Consider the following 15,627-nt stretch of genomic DNA (forward strand, 5'->3'; position numbering starts at 1 on the left):
GCCTATAACCATGTTTACATGAGGTCAAAACCAGGCCTATAACCATGTTTACATGAGGTCAAAACCAGGCCTATAACCATGTTTACATGAAGTCAAAACCAGGCCTATAACCATGTTTACATGAAGTCAAAACTAGGCATATAACCATGTTTACATGAAGTCAAAACCAGGCCTATAGCGATGTCAACATGAGGTGAAAACCAGGCCTATAGCCATGTCAACATGAGGTCAAAACCAGGCCTATAGCCATGTGAACACGAGGTCACCATTGCAAACATAGTTACCTCTGTTCCCAGTGGGCCTCGTAGAAAGACACCATGTGCAGCCAGCCCAGGTCAGAGATGTAGCAGCTTTGCCTTGCCTCATCTGGAGTGTCAGGCAGGGTGTGTTGGGGGTGGTCTCTGTAGCCTCTGAGAGGTGCCTCCTGGGGCATCCACCTCCCCCATCCTCACCCTCACACCCCGTCCTCCCCTCACCTCCCCCATCCTCTCCCTCACACCCCGTCCTCCCCTCACCTCCCCCATCCTCCCCCTCACACCTGTCCTCCCCTCACCTTTCCCATCCTTCCTCTCACACCCCGTCCAACCCTCACCCCCCCCCCCCCCCCCCCCCCCCCCCCCCTGCCACCCCATCCTCCCCGCACTTCCCCCACACATCCCCTCCCAGCACCAGGCCTGTTTAATGAGTAGCCCCTGTCCTGTACCTCAGGCCGACAGTCAGTCAGTCAGGACCAGGTCCGCTCTGTTTGGTGTAAAAGTCATAGTCCATGACAGGAGACTCCCGTCCTGCTGCCTGCCTGTTGGCCTGCCTGTTCTGCCTGGGCTGCTGGGTAAATAAGCATCCATCTGGGAGAGCTGAAATTAATTACAGCACATGCATCCCTACGGGCCACAGCCCACTTCCTGTGTGTGTGTGCAGCACGTGTCTTCAATGACCTGCTTTGTGACTGTTCTTTAAATAGTTGAAGTGCTAGAGTTGATAGGGTTGTCTGACCTTAAATAATGAAGGTCTCACTTTGATCCCTGGTAGAACTCTCTGTCTGTCTTTTGTCCAGTAGCTCATCTCTTCTCTCTCTCTCTCTTCTCTCTCCACAGCTCCCTGTCAGCCCTGCAGTGATGCTGAGGTGCTGTTAGCCGTCTGCACCAGCGACTTTGGTAAGAACTATTTAGAAACCCTTTATACATCCTTTTAGGTATAGTTATTAAAGGTACAATATGTCAAAATGTCCTGGTTGCTAACTGATCTACCGCTTATTTCACTTGCTTTCAATGAGAATGACAGATCTATAACTCACATTTATATGTGCATTTGGTTGGGTCGCCCACAAAGTTATACAATGGACCTTTAAATGTGAAGTGTTACTGTTGTGTTTATGGCATTGTTTGTATTTTACTGTTGTAGTATTTGTTCCACATTATACTGTATCAGTATACTGTACTGTAGTACTCTAACATCTATCAACACTCTCCTGTCTTCCTCTCTGTAGTGGGGAGAGGCACCATCCAGGGGGTGGAGGAGGAGGCGGAGCAGTTGTCGGTCACCGTGGCGATAAGCCGCCTGTACAGACAGAAGACTCAGGTGTTTGTGTCAGGGGGGGTGAGAGTGAGGAGGTGGACAGGCAGGGTGAGGATGCCCAGGCAGTGTGGGGTGAGGCCCGGCCCAGGGAAGGGGGATGGAGACTTCCTGTTCACGGGGAGCGTAAGGTTCGGGGAGGCCTGGATGGGGTGTGCCCCGAGATACAAGGACTTCCTCAGACTGTACCAGGAGGCAGAGCAGATTGGGACTAACCCCTGTCATGTGGACACAGACTGAGTGTCAGGGAGCTACCTGGTCTGGAAACACCACCAAACACAGACTGAGGGTCAGAGAGCTACCTGGCCACACCCACAACAACAGGCCTCTTCCTGAATGGACAGCAGACCCAGGTCTGAGCCTAATGTGGACACTAACTGAGAGGGGCGCAGACAGACAGATGGACAGACAGTCTGCCGCAGACACACAGATAACTTCTCCTACTGTCTTCCTGCTCTGGAGCTCCTGAATGTTGCCAAGCAGCACTGTGACTGTTGGACCAATTTCTCAACGCCAACGTTGTTGTTGTTGTGGAATGTTCTAAGACTGTTCCATTGATGTTCTAAGACTGTTCCATTGGAATGTTCTAAGACTTCTATTCTCTGAGAAGTACATCAACTGTCAGATGATGTGAGGTTTCTAATGTAGCAGACCCTCTTTGGAACTAATGTGTATAAAATGTTGTGGATAAAATGTGCAAGATGAAGATTTCTGAAACGGAGGATCCAACTGCTTTGTGAAAAGCTTGATGTACAGTTTTGAAGATATTTCTTATGAAAGAAATGTATACATTTAAAGCCTGCTTTTTATTTGTGATTTATTTTGTTTTTTAAATGTAGAAGTGCAATTTACAGCCTTTATTATGTCCTCAGGCTGTTGAATTATAAAACCCTTTTTTTTCTTCTTTTTTTTAAAAATTAAAAGTTGTATTCCTTGGAACATCGCGTTGTGTGTTTGTGTGTGTGCGCACGTTTTGTGTGTGTGAAGTGAATATATATTTAAACAAACCAAATCACCAAGGACAAAACCAACCTATAACGCCCACAGACAGACTTCAGTGTCCATGGCCATTTCCTATTGAAGACTTTCATTGTTCCTATTAGTAATATTTAGTCTCCTCACCTTGCAGGTTGGTGCAGAGTTCAATTTCTCCTCACAATGAAGGTCAGTGTCTTTTCATGAGGAGAGGTTAGATCACTGAGAAGTAGTAGACCCTGATCACGTTAGCGGCTGGATTCAATCTGTTTCGCTGAAGTTCAGCGTTAGTGTGATAGAAATTTAAACACAATGTTCCCGAGTTAGCGGAGACTGCATTCACGGTAAATGCTGCATATGTCGGCTCAGTAGGAAATTACCTTTAACCCCTAAAAGTCTAAGCCTTTGGGGGGTAGGATCATTTAGCTATTTGATTTTTGAAATGTAAGACCCCTTTAGGTATCCAAAAAATATATAGACAAATTATTTAATTTGGCCTTTACTGCTATAGCCCATAGAAACTAATTGAATAACACGTTCATAAATGGCAAACCAGACAGTCAAAAAATGTATCATGAGGAATACGATTTAAGGGTCTATATTTAAGCTATATCTAGGAAAGCACAGGATTTATTTTTATGTTTATTTCTACACATAGTTAAAGCTGCAATATGTGACCTTTTGGGCGACCTGACCAAATTCACATAAAAATGTAGTTATAGATCTGTCATTGTCATTGAAAGCACGTGTAAGAAGTACAGTGGGGGAAAAAAGTATTTAGTCAGCCACCAATTGTGCAAGTTCTCCCACTTAAAAAGATGAGAGAGGCCTGTAATTTTCATCATAGGTACACGTCAACTATGACAGACAAAATGAGAAAAAAATATCCAGAAAATCACATTGTAGGATTTCTAATGAATTTATTTGCAAATTATGGTGGAAAATAAGTATTTGGTCAATAACAAAAGTTTCTCAATACTTTGTTATATACCCTTTGTTGGCAATGACACAGGTCAAACGTTTTCTGTAAGTCTTCACAAGGTTTTCACACACTGTTGCTGGTATTTTGGCCCATTCCTCCATGCAGATCTCCTCTAGAGCAGTGATGTTTTGGGGCTGTCGCTGGGCAACACAGACTTTCAACTCCCTCCAAAGATTTTCTATGGGGTTGAGATCTGGAGACTGGCTAGGCCACTCCAGGACCTTGAAATGCTTCTTACGAAGCCACTCCTTCGTTGCCCGGGCGGTGTGTTTGGGATCATTGTCATGCTGAAAGACCCAGCCACGTTTCATCTTCAATGCCCTTGCTGATGGAAGGAGGTTTTCACTCAAAATCTCACGATACATGGCCCCATTCATTCTTTCCTTTACACGGATCAGTCGTCCTGGTCCCTTTTCAGAAAAACAGCCCCAAAGCATGATGTTTCCACCCCCATGCTTCACAGTAGGTATGGTGTTCTTTGGATGCAACTCAGCATTCTTTGTCCTCCAAACACGACGAGTTGAGTTTTTACCAAAAAGTTTTATTTTGGTTTCATCTGACCATATGACATTCTCCGAATCCTCTTCTGGATCATCCAAATGCACTCTAGCAAACTTCAGATGGGCCTGGACATGTACTGGCTTAAGCAGGGGGACACGTCTGGCACTGCAGGATTTGAGTCCCTGGCGGCGTAGTGTGTTACTGATGGTAGGCTTTGTTACTTTGGTCCCAGCTCTCTGCAGGTCATTCACTTGGTCCCCCCGTGTGGTTCTGGGATTTTTGCTCACCGTTCTTGTGATCATTTTGACCCCACAGGGTGAGATCTTGCGTGGAGCCCCAGATCGAGGGAGATTATCAGTGGTCTTGTATGTCTTCCATTTCCTAATAATTGCTCCCACAGTTGATTTCTTCAAACCAAGCTGCTTACCTATTGCAGATTTAGTCTTCCCAGCCTGGTGCAGGTCTACAATTTTGTTTCTGGTGTCCTTTGACAGCTCTTTGGTCTTGGCCATAGTGGAGTTTGGAGTGTGACTGTTTGAGGTTGTGGACAGGTGTCTTTTATACTGATAACAAGTTCAAACAGGTGCCATTAATACAGGTAACGAGTGGAGGACAGAGGAGCCTCTTAAAGAAGAAGTTACAGGTCTGTGAGAGCCAGAAATCTTGCTTGTTTGTAGGTGACCAAATACTTATTTTCCACCATAATTTGCAAATAAATTCATTAAAAATCCTACAATGTGATTTTCTGTATATTCTTTTCTCAATTTGTCTGTCATAGTTGACGTGTACCTATGTTGAAAATTACAGGCCTCTCTCATCTTTTTAAGTGGGAGAACTTGCACAATTGGTGGCTGACTAAATACTTTTCCCCCCCACTGTAGATATGTTCTATGTCGCTATTTCTATTTCTATGCTTCCCGTTCTTAAGTTTGTTTTCTGCCTGTTTTACTTTCGGTTTTGTACACCAGCTTCAAACAGCTGAAAATACAATATTTGGGGTTATGGAAATGATATTTCACAGCTGTTTGGATTGGACAATGATTCTCTACACTATACATGCAAGTTTTGTCACAAACTGAAATTAGGCGAACTATTAGAATTTTTGCAAACAGGAATTGACGGAATGATTTCTGTCTGCGTTGTGCGCCTTTAAAAAGGGGTTTAATGTTGGCACAAAACTACTTCCATTCATTTAACCGGTACCGGGTTACCTTCAGACGTAAATTGTTAAAAGTAGTCCTTGTGCATAGAGTTGTATGGTTTGTTGAACATTGAAAACAAAGATTTCTTGTTTGGCATACATTTGAAGTGAAAAATCTGAGTCTCAGCTCAATTCCGTTACCGTGGAATTAACCTTTAGATCAAGTCACTTACTGGCTAAAAGGCTCTTGTTGTGCCCCAAAGGAATGACTGAGGCCCCTTCCTGGACGCAAATGTTGTAAAGCAGCGATACGATATCTGGGAGATGCATTAAATGTCAAGGTGATTTTGTTATTTTTCCAGACTACTTAGTACAACTTTAGCCATGTGAACATGAGGTCACCATTGCAAACATAGTTACCTCTGTTCCCAGTGGGCCTCGTAGAAAGACACCATGTGCAGCCAGCCCAGGTCAGAGATGTAGCAGCTTTGCCTTGCCTCATCTGGAGTGTCAGGCAGGGTGTGTTGGGGGTGGTCTCTGTAGCATCTGAGAGGTGCCTCCTGGGGAAGCCACCTCTCCCATCCTCCCCCTCACACGCCGTCCTCCCCGCACCTCCCCCACACATCCCCTCCCAGCACCAGGCCTGTTTAATGGGTAGCCCCTGTCCTGTACCTCAGGCTGACAGTCAGGCAGTCAGTCAGGACCAGGTCCGCTCTGTTTGGTGTAAAAGTCATATTCCATGACAGGAGACTCCCGTTCTGCTGCCTGCCTGTTGGCCTGCATGCATGGGCTGACTGTTATACTCCTGTTCTGCCTGCCTGCTGGGGCTGCTGGGTAAATAAACTACCATCTGGGAAACATGAAGTTAATTACAGCACATGCCTCCCTGCGGGCCACAGCCCACTTCCTGTATGTGTGTGTCGACCACGCGCCTGGTGCCTTCAATGACTGGCCTTGTGTGTGTCTGTTACTGAGGTAGTTGAAGCCGTAAAGTGGTAGAGAAAGTGTTAGAGTTGATAGCAAGTCTGTGACAGTAACTGTTGTATGACATAAAAGAGTAAAGGCATCCATTTTCACTCTTACTGGACATGGTATACTATAGCGGTCTGTCTTTCTTTTGGCCTGTGGCTCATCCCTTCTTCTCTCTCCACAGAGGGGTGCAGACAGACAGATGGACAGACAGTCTGCCGCAGACACACAGATAACTTCTCCTCCTACTGTCTTCCTGCTCTGGAGCTCCTGAATGTTGCCAAGCAGCACTGTGACTGTTGGACTAATTTCTCAACGCCAACGTTGTTGTGGAATGTTCTAAGACTGTTCCGGAATGTTCTAAGACTGTTCCATTGACGTTCCATTGGAATGTTCTAAGACTGTTCTAGAATGTTCTAAGACTGTTCCATTGATGTTCTAAGACTGTTCCATTGGAATGTTCTTAGACTTCCATTCTCTGAGACGTACATCAACTGTCAGATGATGTGAGGTTTCTAATGTAGCAGACCCTCTTTGGAACTAATGTGTATAAAATGTGAAAGATGAGCATTTCTGAAACGGAGGATCCAACTGCTTTGTGAAATGCTTGATGTACAGTTTTGAAGATAGATGCTTCTTATGAAAGAAATGTATACATTTAAATTCTGCTTTTTTATTTTTATTTTACTGAAAATATAGAAGTGCAAGGTATTATGTCCTTAGGCTGTTGAATTATAAAAAGGTTATGTATTTATTTTTCTCCAGTGATTAAAAGTTTTTATTCCCTTGGCCACCGTGTTTGTGTTGTGTGAAGTGACTATATTTACACAAACCAAATCACCAAGGACAAAACAAACCTAGAACGCCCACAGACAGACTTCAGTGTTCATGGCCACTTCCTATTGAAGACTTTCATTTTACATTTACATTTTAGTCATTTAGCAGACGCTCTTATCCAGAGCGACTTACAGGAGCAATTAGGGTTAAGTGCCTTGCTTAAGGGCACATCGACAGATTTTTCACCTAGTCGGCTCGGGGATTAGAACCAGCGACCTTTCGGTTACTGGCACAACGCTCTTACCCACTAAGCTACCTGCCGCCCTATAGGGCATTGTAACGCTTCAGTGGATACGGTTTGAAATGAGCCCCTAGATCTTCTAACTAACTGGTTATTTAGCTCCAGTCTTCTGGTCTGAACAGATGCCCCCCACCCCTCCCATATGAAACATTATCCCTATTTCCAGGTTTCATGTCAGACTGTGGCTGGGAGAGACTGGTCAGTCTGGGGGAGATTAATATCACTGGTTGGAATGAGAGAGAGAGAGAGAGAGAGCGAGAGAGAGAGAGCGAGAGAGAGAGAGAGAGAGAGAGAGAGAGAGAGAGAGAGAGAGAGAGAGAGAGAGAGAGAGAGAGAGTTGGGTGTATTATTTTCCTCTCCCCTGGTTCCTGTGGTGTTGGGGGTGGCGGTGTGTCAAGGTCAACGTGAAAGGCCTCTTTGTTTCAGCGAATAGCCCCAGTATGAGGACAGAGCAGAAGAGACTGACTGCACTGAATACACTTCTGTGAATTACTGGTCACTGGACAGGAGCACAGGAATCTGGAAATAGAGTTATAGCTTTGATTGGCATGTAGGGCTCATCCGCTGTTATCCCCAAAATACTCATATTTCCATTTTATTTTCCCCTCAAATTAAATACGAAGAGAGAGTCAAACACTATTTTCCTCTGAATTGTGTTCCACTGCCTACCACAGTAGATGCTGCTGCTAATGCTACCCTGAGAGCTGTGTCTGTTAAGACAACATCCAGAGGCCGCTAACGCTACCCTGCTACTAACGCTACCATGAGAGCTGTGTCTGTTAAGACAACATCCAGAGGCCGCTAACGCTACCCTGCTGCTAACGCTACCCTGAGAGCTGTGTCTGTTAAGACAACATCCAGAGGCCGCTAACGCTACCCTGCTACTAACGCTACCCTGAGAGCTGTGTCTGTTAAGACAACATCCAGAGGCCGCTAACGCTACCCTGCTGCTAACGCTACCATGAGAGCTGTGTCTGTTAAGACAACATCCAGAGGCCGCTAACGCTACCCTGCTGCTAACGCTACCATGAGAGCTGTGTCTGTTAAGACAACATCCAGAGGCCGCTAACGCTACCCTGCTGCTAACGCTACCCTGAGAGCTGTGTCTGTTAAGACAACATCCAGAGGCCGCTAACGCTACCCTGCTGCTAACGCTACCATGAGAGCTGTGTCTGTTAAGACAACATCCAGAGGCCGCTAACGCTACCCTGCTGCTAACGCTACCCTGAGAGCTGTGTCTGTTAAGACAACATCCAGAGGCCGCTAATGCTACCCTGCTGCTAACGCTACCCTGAGAGCTGTGTCTGTTAAGACAACATCCAGAGGCCGCTAATGCTACCCTGCTGCTAACGCTACCCTGAGAGCTGTGTCTGTTAAGACAACATCCAGAGGCCGCTAACGCTACCCTGCTGCTAACGCTACCCTGAGAGCTGTGTCTGTTAAGACAACATCCAGAGGCCGCTAACGCTACCCTGCTGCTAACGCTACCCTGAGAGCTGTGTCTGTTAAGACAACATCCAGAGGCCGCTAACGCTACCCTGCTGCTAACGCTACCCTGAGAGCTGTGTCTGTTAAGACAACATCCAGAGGCCGCTAACGCTACCCTGCTGCTAACGCTACCCTGCTACTAACGCTACCCTGCTGCTAACGCTACCCTGAGAGCTGTGTCTGTTAAGACAACAGTCTTTTTGCCTCTTTTCTCTCATGAAGGAAATGTACCTCGAATGTCTTTCAATAAGTCGACCCAAATAGACAATTGCTATTCCAGACAGCGCTGTGTGCTCAGTTGAATGTCTGAATTCCAGCTGAACGCCAGAGGCCCCAGAATCACTCACTGGGAAATGCAAACAGAGTTCCTATGGTTACACTGCTGCGCTGCAAACCTTCTCTCTCTCTCTCCCTGCCTCTCTCTCTCTCTTTCCCCCTCTCTCCCCCTCTTACTCTCTCCCTGCCTCTCTCTCTCTCTGTCACTCACTCTCCCCCTCTCTGTCTCTCCTCTCTCAGTGTCTCTCTATTTCTTTGTCTCTCCCTCTCCCTCTCCCTCCCTCCCTCCCTCTCTCCTTGTGCTCCTGAGAGGGGAGAGCAGGAATAGAGGAAGAGAAGACAGGAGAGCTAACGGTTGGCTCTTCGCCGTTGACAATGTATTCTCCTGCACAGCTGTCTGTCCTGTCAGGCTTCCCAGGCCACCTTTCTCTTTGAGTGAGTGAGTGTGTGTGTGTGTGTGTCAAGGTGGGGTGAGCAGAGCAGCTGCTGGGTCCAGACGTATTCAGTCCTCAAGAGTTTTACTGGGCTTCTGAAGAGTGACGTAATTTCCTCCATAATGACCAGCTCACCTCAGCACAATGTTTAAATAGAACTTTGGGGTCTCTCTCTCTCTCTCTCTCTCTCTCTTTCTTCTCTCTCTCTCTTTCTTCTCTCTCTCTCTTTCTTCTCTCTCTCTCTCTCTTTCTTCTCTCTCTCTCTTTCTTCTCTCTCTCTCTCTCTCTCCTGCAGTTTGTTAAGTAGGCTACTGTACATCTCCTTAATTTGGTGCAGTTTTTTTTACTGTATCTTTTGTACAGTACACTATTTTCCATACATTCTCGTACAACGCTTTGGCTGTCGGCTGAAGAATGAGTCAATAGTATTACAATTCATTGCTGAATAAGTACTGTAGGGTTTACAGTAAGCTTACTTCCTCACTGCAGCTCGACCTCACTGACCCACACAGACCATGATAATAATCATGACCTACAGGACAGACCACAGTGAATGAATACAGAGACTGTCTCTCTTACATAGGCTTCTCTGTGCTGCCCCTCTGATCTGAACCAGCCAGTAGCCGGGGCGGGGCAGGGGAGGGGGAGGGGCAGAGAACTACACAGTCACTTGGCAGCTAGAAGAAGGGCCAACCGAGAGAGAGAAAGAGCGAAAGAGCCAGAGGTCGCCTGGAGAGAGAGAGAGGAGAGGAGAAGAGAGGGAAGAGTTGAAGAGAGAAAACTAGTGAGATATTGACTATCCTGCTAGCAGTCACTGCTCTCTGCCTGTCCCGCCCTTTCCACCCGCCTGCTTCTGGTGAGCTTTTGGCTGTAGAGTAAGAGAGAGAGAGCCAGAGAGAGAGTCAGAGTTAGAGTCAGAGAGTCAGAGAGAGTCAGAGAGAGTCAGAGAGTCAGAGAGAGTCAGAGAGAGTCAGAAAGCCAGAGAGAGAGAGTCAGAGAGAGAGTCAGAGAGAGTCAGAGAGCGAGTCAGAGAGAGTCAGAGTTAGAGAGAGTCAGAGAGCCAAGGCGCCTCTCTAATCCCCAAGGGGACCGTGTGTCTACAGTGATGAAATACCTTGTAGCCTCCTCCTCCGTCACGCCCCACCCACACCTCCGCCCTCACTTCACCCTCCGCTGTAGGGTCACAGAGGTACAAAGGGACTGGGACCCTAGGTGTGTGTGTGTGAGGGAGTGTCACAGGGTCATACACGTACAGGGGGATTAGGGCCCTGTGTGTGTGTGTGTGTGTGTGTGTGTGTGTGTGTGGTAGGTGTCTCCTGCAGAATGTGGTATTGGGGCCATGCCACGGTCCTGTCTAGATACCAACTATCACAGCACTAGTCAGGGGATTGTAACTCCGCTCTACTCCACGTCTCAACTGTGGAACGGGGCGGTGTGTGTGTGTGTGTGTGTGTGTGTGTGTTGTAGGTGAGAGGCCCCTCTTGATCTGAATAATGGAATCAACCATTATTACTCTGGTTTTACTCTGGCTGACAGGTACTGTGTGTGTGTGTGTGTGTGTGTGTGTGTGTGTGTGTCAGGTACCGTTGGGGTCACGCTGCAGTCAAAACACTGGAACGGCCAAATTACACTGAACCCAAAGACTTCAAAGGGTGACACACACATTTGCCGGTAATACTTCAAAGAAATTGTCCCAGCCGTTATGCTAAATTATCCCTTTATTCAATCTGTTGACATCCATTGAACGTAACGTTATATTACCATTGAGCTCTGATTGTAGGCTACAGCTACCAGTAATATCTCAATCAATCAACTGTCATCCAGCTGTTGAGGTTGGCTTCCTTTATATTATCAATGGCTCCTGTCCTGTGACTGTCTGTCTATGAAAAGGGATTTGGTCTTGTGGTCTACAAGGTTGGCCCCTTCTCTTGTTTCCTCTTTCTCTCCTTCTCTCTCGCTTCTATCCCTCCCCCTCTCCCTCCCCGTCTTCCCCCACCCCCTCTCTCTCCCCCTCCCTCTCTCTTCTCTCCCTCCCCCTCCCCCCTCACTCCCCCTTCCTCTCCCCCCCTCTCCCCTCCTCTCTCTCCCCCACCCCCTCTCTTTTCTTATTCAGCCAGTGGGGGAAAAAAGTATTTAGTCAGCCACCAATTGTGCAAGTTCTCCCACTTAAAAAGATGAGAGAGGCCTGTAATTTTCATCATAGGTACATGTCAACTATGACAGACAAATTGAGAAAAACAAATCCAGAAAATCACATTGTAGGATTTTTAATGAATTTATTTGCAAATTATGGTGGAAAATAAGTATTTGGTCAATAACAAAAGTTTCTCAATACTTTGTTATATACCCTTTGTTGGCAATGACACAGGTCAAATGTTTTCTGTAAGTCTTCACAAGGTTTTCACACACTGTTGCTGGTATTTTGGCCCATTCCTCCATGCAGATCTCCTCTAGAGCAGTGATGTTTTGGGGCTGTCGCTGGGCAACACGGACTTTCAACTCCCTCCAAAGATTTTCTATGGGGTTGAGATCTGGAGACTGGCTAGGCCACTCCAGGACCTTGAAATGCTTCTTACGAAGCCACTCCTTCGTTGCCCGGGCGGTGTGTTTGGGATCATTGTCATGCTGAAAGACCCAGCCACGTTTCATCTTCAATGCCCTTGCTGATGGAAGGAGGTTTTCACTCAAAATCTCATGATACATGGCCCCATTCATTCTTTCCTTTACACGGATCAGTCGTCCTGGTCCCTTTGCAGAAAAACAGCCCCAAAGCATGATGTTTCCACCCCCATGCTTCACAGTAGGTATGGTGTTCTTTGGATGCAACTCAGCATTCTTTGTCCTCCAAACACGACGAGTTGAGTTTTTACCAAAAAGTTATATTTTGGTTTCATCTGACCATATTACATTCTCCCAATCCTCTTCTGGATCATCCAAATGCACTCTAGCAAACTTCAGACGGGCCTGGACATGTACTGGCTTAAGCAGGGGGACACGTCTGGCACTGCAGGATTTGAGTCCCTGGCGGCGTAGTGTGTTACTGATGGTAGGCTTTGTTACTTTGGTCCCAGCTCTCTGCAGGTCATTCACTAGGTCCCCCCGTGTGGTTCTGGGATTTTTGCTCACCGTTCTTGTGATCATTTTGAAACAGTCGCACTCCAAACTCCACTATGGCCAAGACCAAAGAGCTGTCAAAGGACACCAGAAACAAAATTGTAGACCTGCACCAGGCTGGGAAGACTGAATCTGCAATAGGTAAGCAGCTTGGTTTGATGAAATCAACTGTGGGAGCAATTATTAGGAAATGGAAGACATACAAGACCACTGATAATCTCCCTCGATCTGGGGCTCCACGCAAGATCTCACCCCGTGGGGTCAAAATGATCACAAGAACGGTGAGCAAAAATCCCAGAACCACACGGGGGGACCAAGTGAATGACCTGCAGAGAGCTGGGACCAAAGTAACAAAGCCTACCATCAGTAACACACTACGCCGCCAGGGACTCAAATCCTGCAGTGCCAGACGTGTCCCCCTGCTTAAGCCAGTACATGTCCAGGCCCATCTGAAGTTTGCTAGAGTGCATTTGGATGATCCAGAAGAGGATTGGGAGAATGTCATATGGTCAGATGAAACCAAAATAAAACTTTTTGGTAAAAACTCAACTCGTAAGAAGCATTTCAAGGTCCTGGAGCGGCCTAGCCAGTCTCCAGATCTCAACCCCATAGAAAATCTTTGGAGGGAGTTGGAAGTCCGTGTTGCCCAGCGACAGCCCCAAAACATCACTGCTCTAGAGGAGATCTGTATGGAGGAATGGGCCAAAATACCAGCAACAGTGTGTGAAAACCTTGTGAAGACTTACAGAAAACGTTTGACCTGTGTCATTGCCAACAAAGGGTATATAACAAAGTATTGAGAAACTTTTGTTATTGACCAAATACTTATTTTCCACCATAATTTGCAAATAAATTCATTAAAAATCCTACAATGTGATTTTCTGGAAAAAAAATTCTCAATTTGTCTGTCATAGTTGACGTGTACCTATGATGAAAATTACAGGCCTCTCTCATCTTTTTAAGTGGGAGAACTTGCACAACTGGTGGCTGACTAAATATTTTTTTTCCCTACTGTATTTAGTTTAAGACGGGTTATAAGTAGGTCTGTTGTAAAATCATTTGTTGGGTATGGTAGGCACTTGCCTTTGTCGGTAATTGCTGCAATATAGCCTGTTCAAAACTTTTGTGAAAGCTTAAACCAGTTTTGTTTGATTCTGTAGAGCCATTTACGTCTCCTTAAAAACAGCCTATAACAAGTTACAAAAACACTTGCTTGTGTTTGATGCATATGCAAAACTTTAAAGCCATTATTTAAATGTTTTTTTTTAGGGTACTTTCCTGAAACAATAATTAACCACCTCATGGTTCAGCTGTCAGAGATTTGAGCACTACATTTGAGACATTTGAAACCCTACCTCTTTAAGGAATACCTGGAATAGTATAAAAGTAATCCTTCTATCCCCCCCCCCCCCCCCCCCCTCCCCTCCCATTAAAAAAAAGTGGTTGTCCCACTGGCTATCATAAGTTGAATGCCCCAATTTGTAAGTCGCTCTGGATAAGAGCATCTGCTAAATGACTAAAATGTAAATGTAAACGCATCAGGGCGTTGCACACAAAGGCTTAGGTGTCTACTGTATGACATTAATATTAAAATACATAGCCTGTATAAAGGAAGAGAAGCTTAGGCCTAGCCCCAAAGAGAAAGAGAGAGAGAAAGAGATATCTTTATATCACATGGCTACTGCGTCTGCTATACAGATACAGCCTTACAGGAGGTGGTTCATTCCTTCATTTTCAATCAGAATATTTTTGTATTAAAAAGGTAAGCATTATATTGTTAGATTATAGGAGTAACTCTGGTAGGCCTGAAATGTTCTTCCTCACCCTGTCGGAGTCAGTTGGAGCGCTGGTGCGTACGTTCATATCAGCCTGCAGTAGCTAAATCTTAATAATAGCCACACCAAACAAAAGTTCCTAAACTTTACTAGGGTAAAATCAAAAGTAAGTCAAGCCATTGTTTATAGTGAAAATATGAGCAGGCTATTATATTGTGGCAAACAAAGCAGCAGAGTTGGATTACAGTTAATTTGGCCAAAGAAAATGGCATCCCCAGTGGACATTGGAGGGGAGGGGGAGGGGCCATTCTTCACACTGACAGAGAAGAGAAGAATCCTGGTCCTTCTATAGCACTGCGTGTGTGTGTGTGTATTTGTGCGTGCGTGCATGGACGTGTTTAACTATTCTTGTGGGGACCAGAAGTCCCCACAAGAATAGTAAACCAACAAAAATTTGACCAACTGGGGACATTTTGTTGGTACCCACAAGGTCAAATGCTATTTCTAGGGGGTTTAGAATTAGTGTTAGGGTTAGAATTACGTTAAGGGTTAGGGTTAGGAGATAGAGTTAGTTTTAGGGTTAGGAGCTAGGGTTAGGTTTAGGGTTAGGAGCTAGGGTTAGATTTAGGGATAGGGTTAAGGTTAGGTTTTTGGGTTAAGGTTAGGGTAAGAGTAAGGGTTAGGGTTAGGGAAAATAGGATTTGAATGGGACTGAATTGTGTGTCCCCACAAGGTTAGCTGTACAAGACTGTGTGTGTGTGTGTGTGTGTGTGTGTGCACACGTGCGTGCGTGTGTTTGAGAGTGTGTGTGTGTGTGTGTGTGTGTGTGTGTGTGAGTCTGCTATTGAAGGCTCTGTCTGGGTCCCCTACAGGACTAGTAACAGAGCTGTATGGCCCCAACAAGAGGAAGATGTCAGAATGTCAGGTCTGCAAATGGAACTTTTATTTACTCACCCCTTTCTCCCCCCCCCTTGTCCCCCTCCCCCACCCCTTGTCCCCCACCCCTTGTCCCACTGACATCCTTCATTTACTAGAATCTGCTGCAGTGCCATTTAGGCAGCAGCAGCTCCATGGCAACCGTAGGCCCTGTCAAAAAGGACAACAACTTTCTCATGATGTCACCATGGCTTTGTGATTGGTTGGTCTATTGTTCGTCGTCTGGGTCCTGGGGGACCATCTCAGCAATCTTCAGGTTTGGATGGATGGTGTGTCTGTCTTGAATTTCAGCCCGTACTCATTGCCATTCAGATTGGAGAGGTTCAGTAGAGGTTCAATGGAAGTAAACACAGTTTACCCTCCTTTTGAGGAAAAATGCATTAAAA

At 45.9% G+C, this 15,627-nt stretch overlaps 1 protein-coding gene across 1 annotated transcript; it reads left to right on the forward strand.

Moving 5' to 3' along the window:
- Positions 1-681: 681 nt before the first annotated feature.
- Positions 682-2,509, forward strand: LOC311124022 (meteorin-like protein; the record flags this gene model as incomplete). The annotated part of the gene is made up of 3 exons (XM_084198242.1): positions 682-829; positions 1,095-1,154; positions 1,487-2,509. 3 exons carry the CDS (start codon positions 682-684, stop codon positions 1,810-1,812), a joined length of 534 nt encoding a protein of 177 aa, XP_084054368.1. The 3' UTR covers positions 1,813-2,509.
- Positions 2,510-15,627: the final 13,118 nt, after the last annotated feature.

Source organism: Coregonus lavaretus (genome assembly GCF_964263955.1).
Source record: "Coregonus lavaretus genome assembly, contig: HAP1_SCAFFOLD_6039, whole genome shotgun sequence".
In the NCBI taxonomy this organism is placed as follows: domain Eukaryota; kingdom Metazoa; phylum Chordata; class Actinopteri; order Salmoniformes; family Salmonidae; genus Coregonus; species Coregonus lavaretus.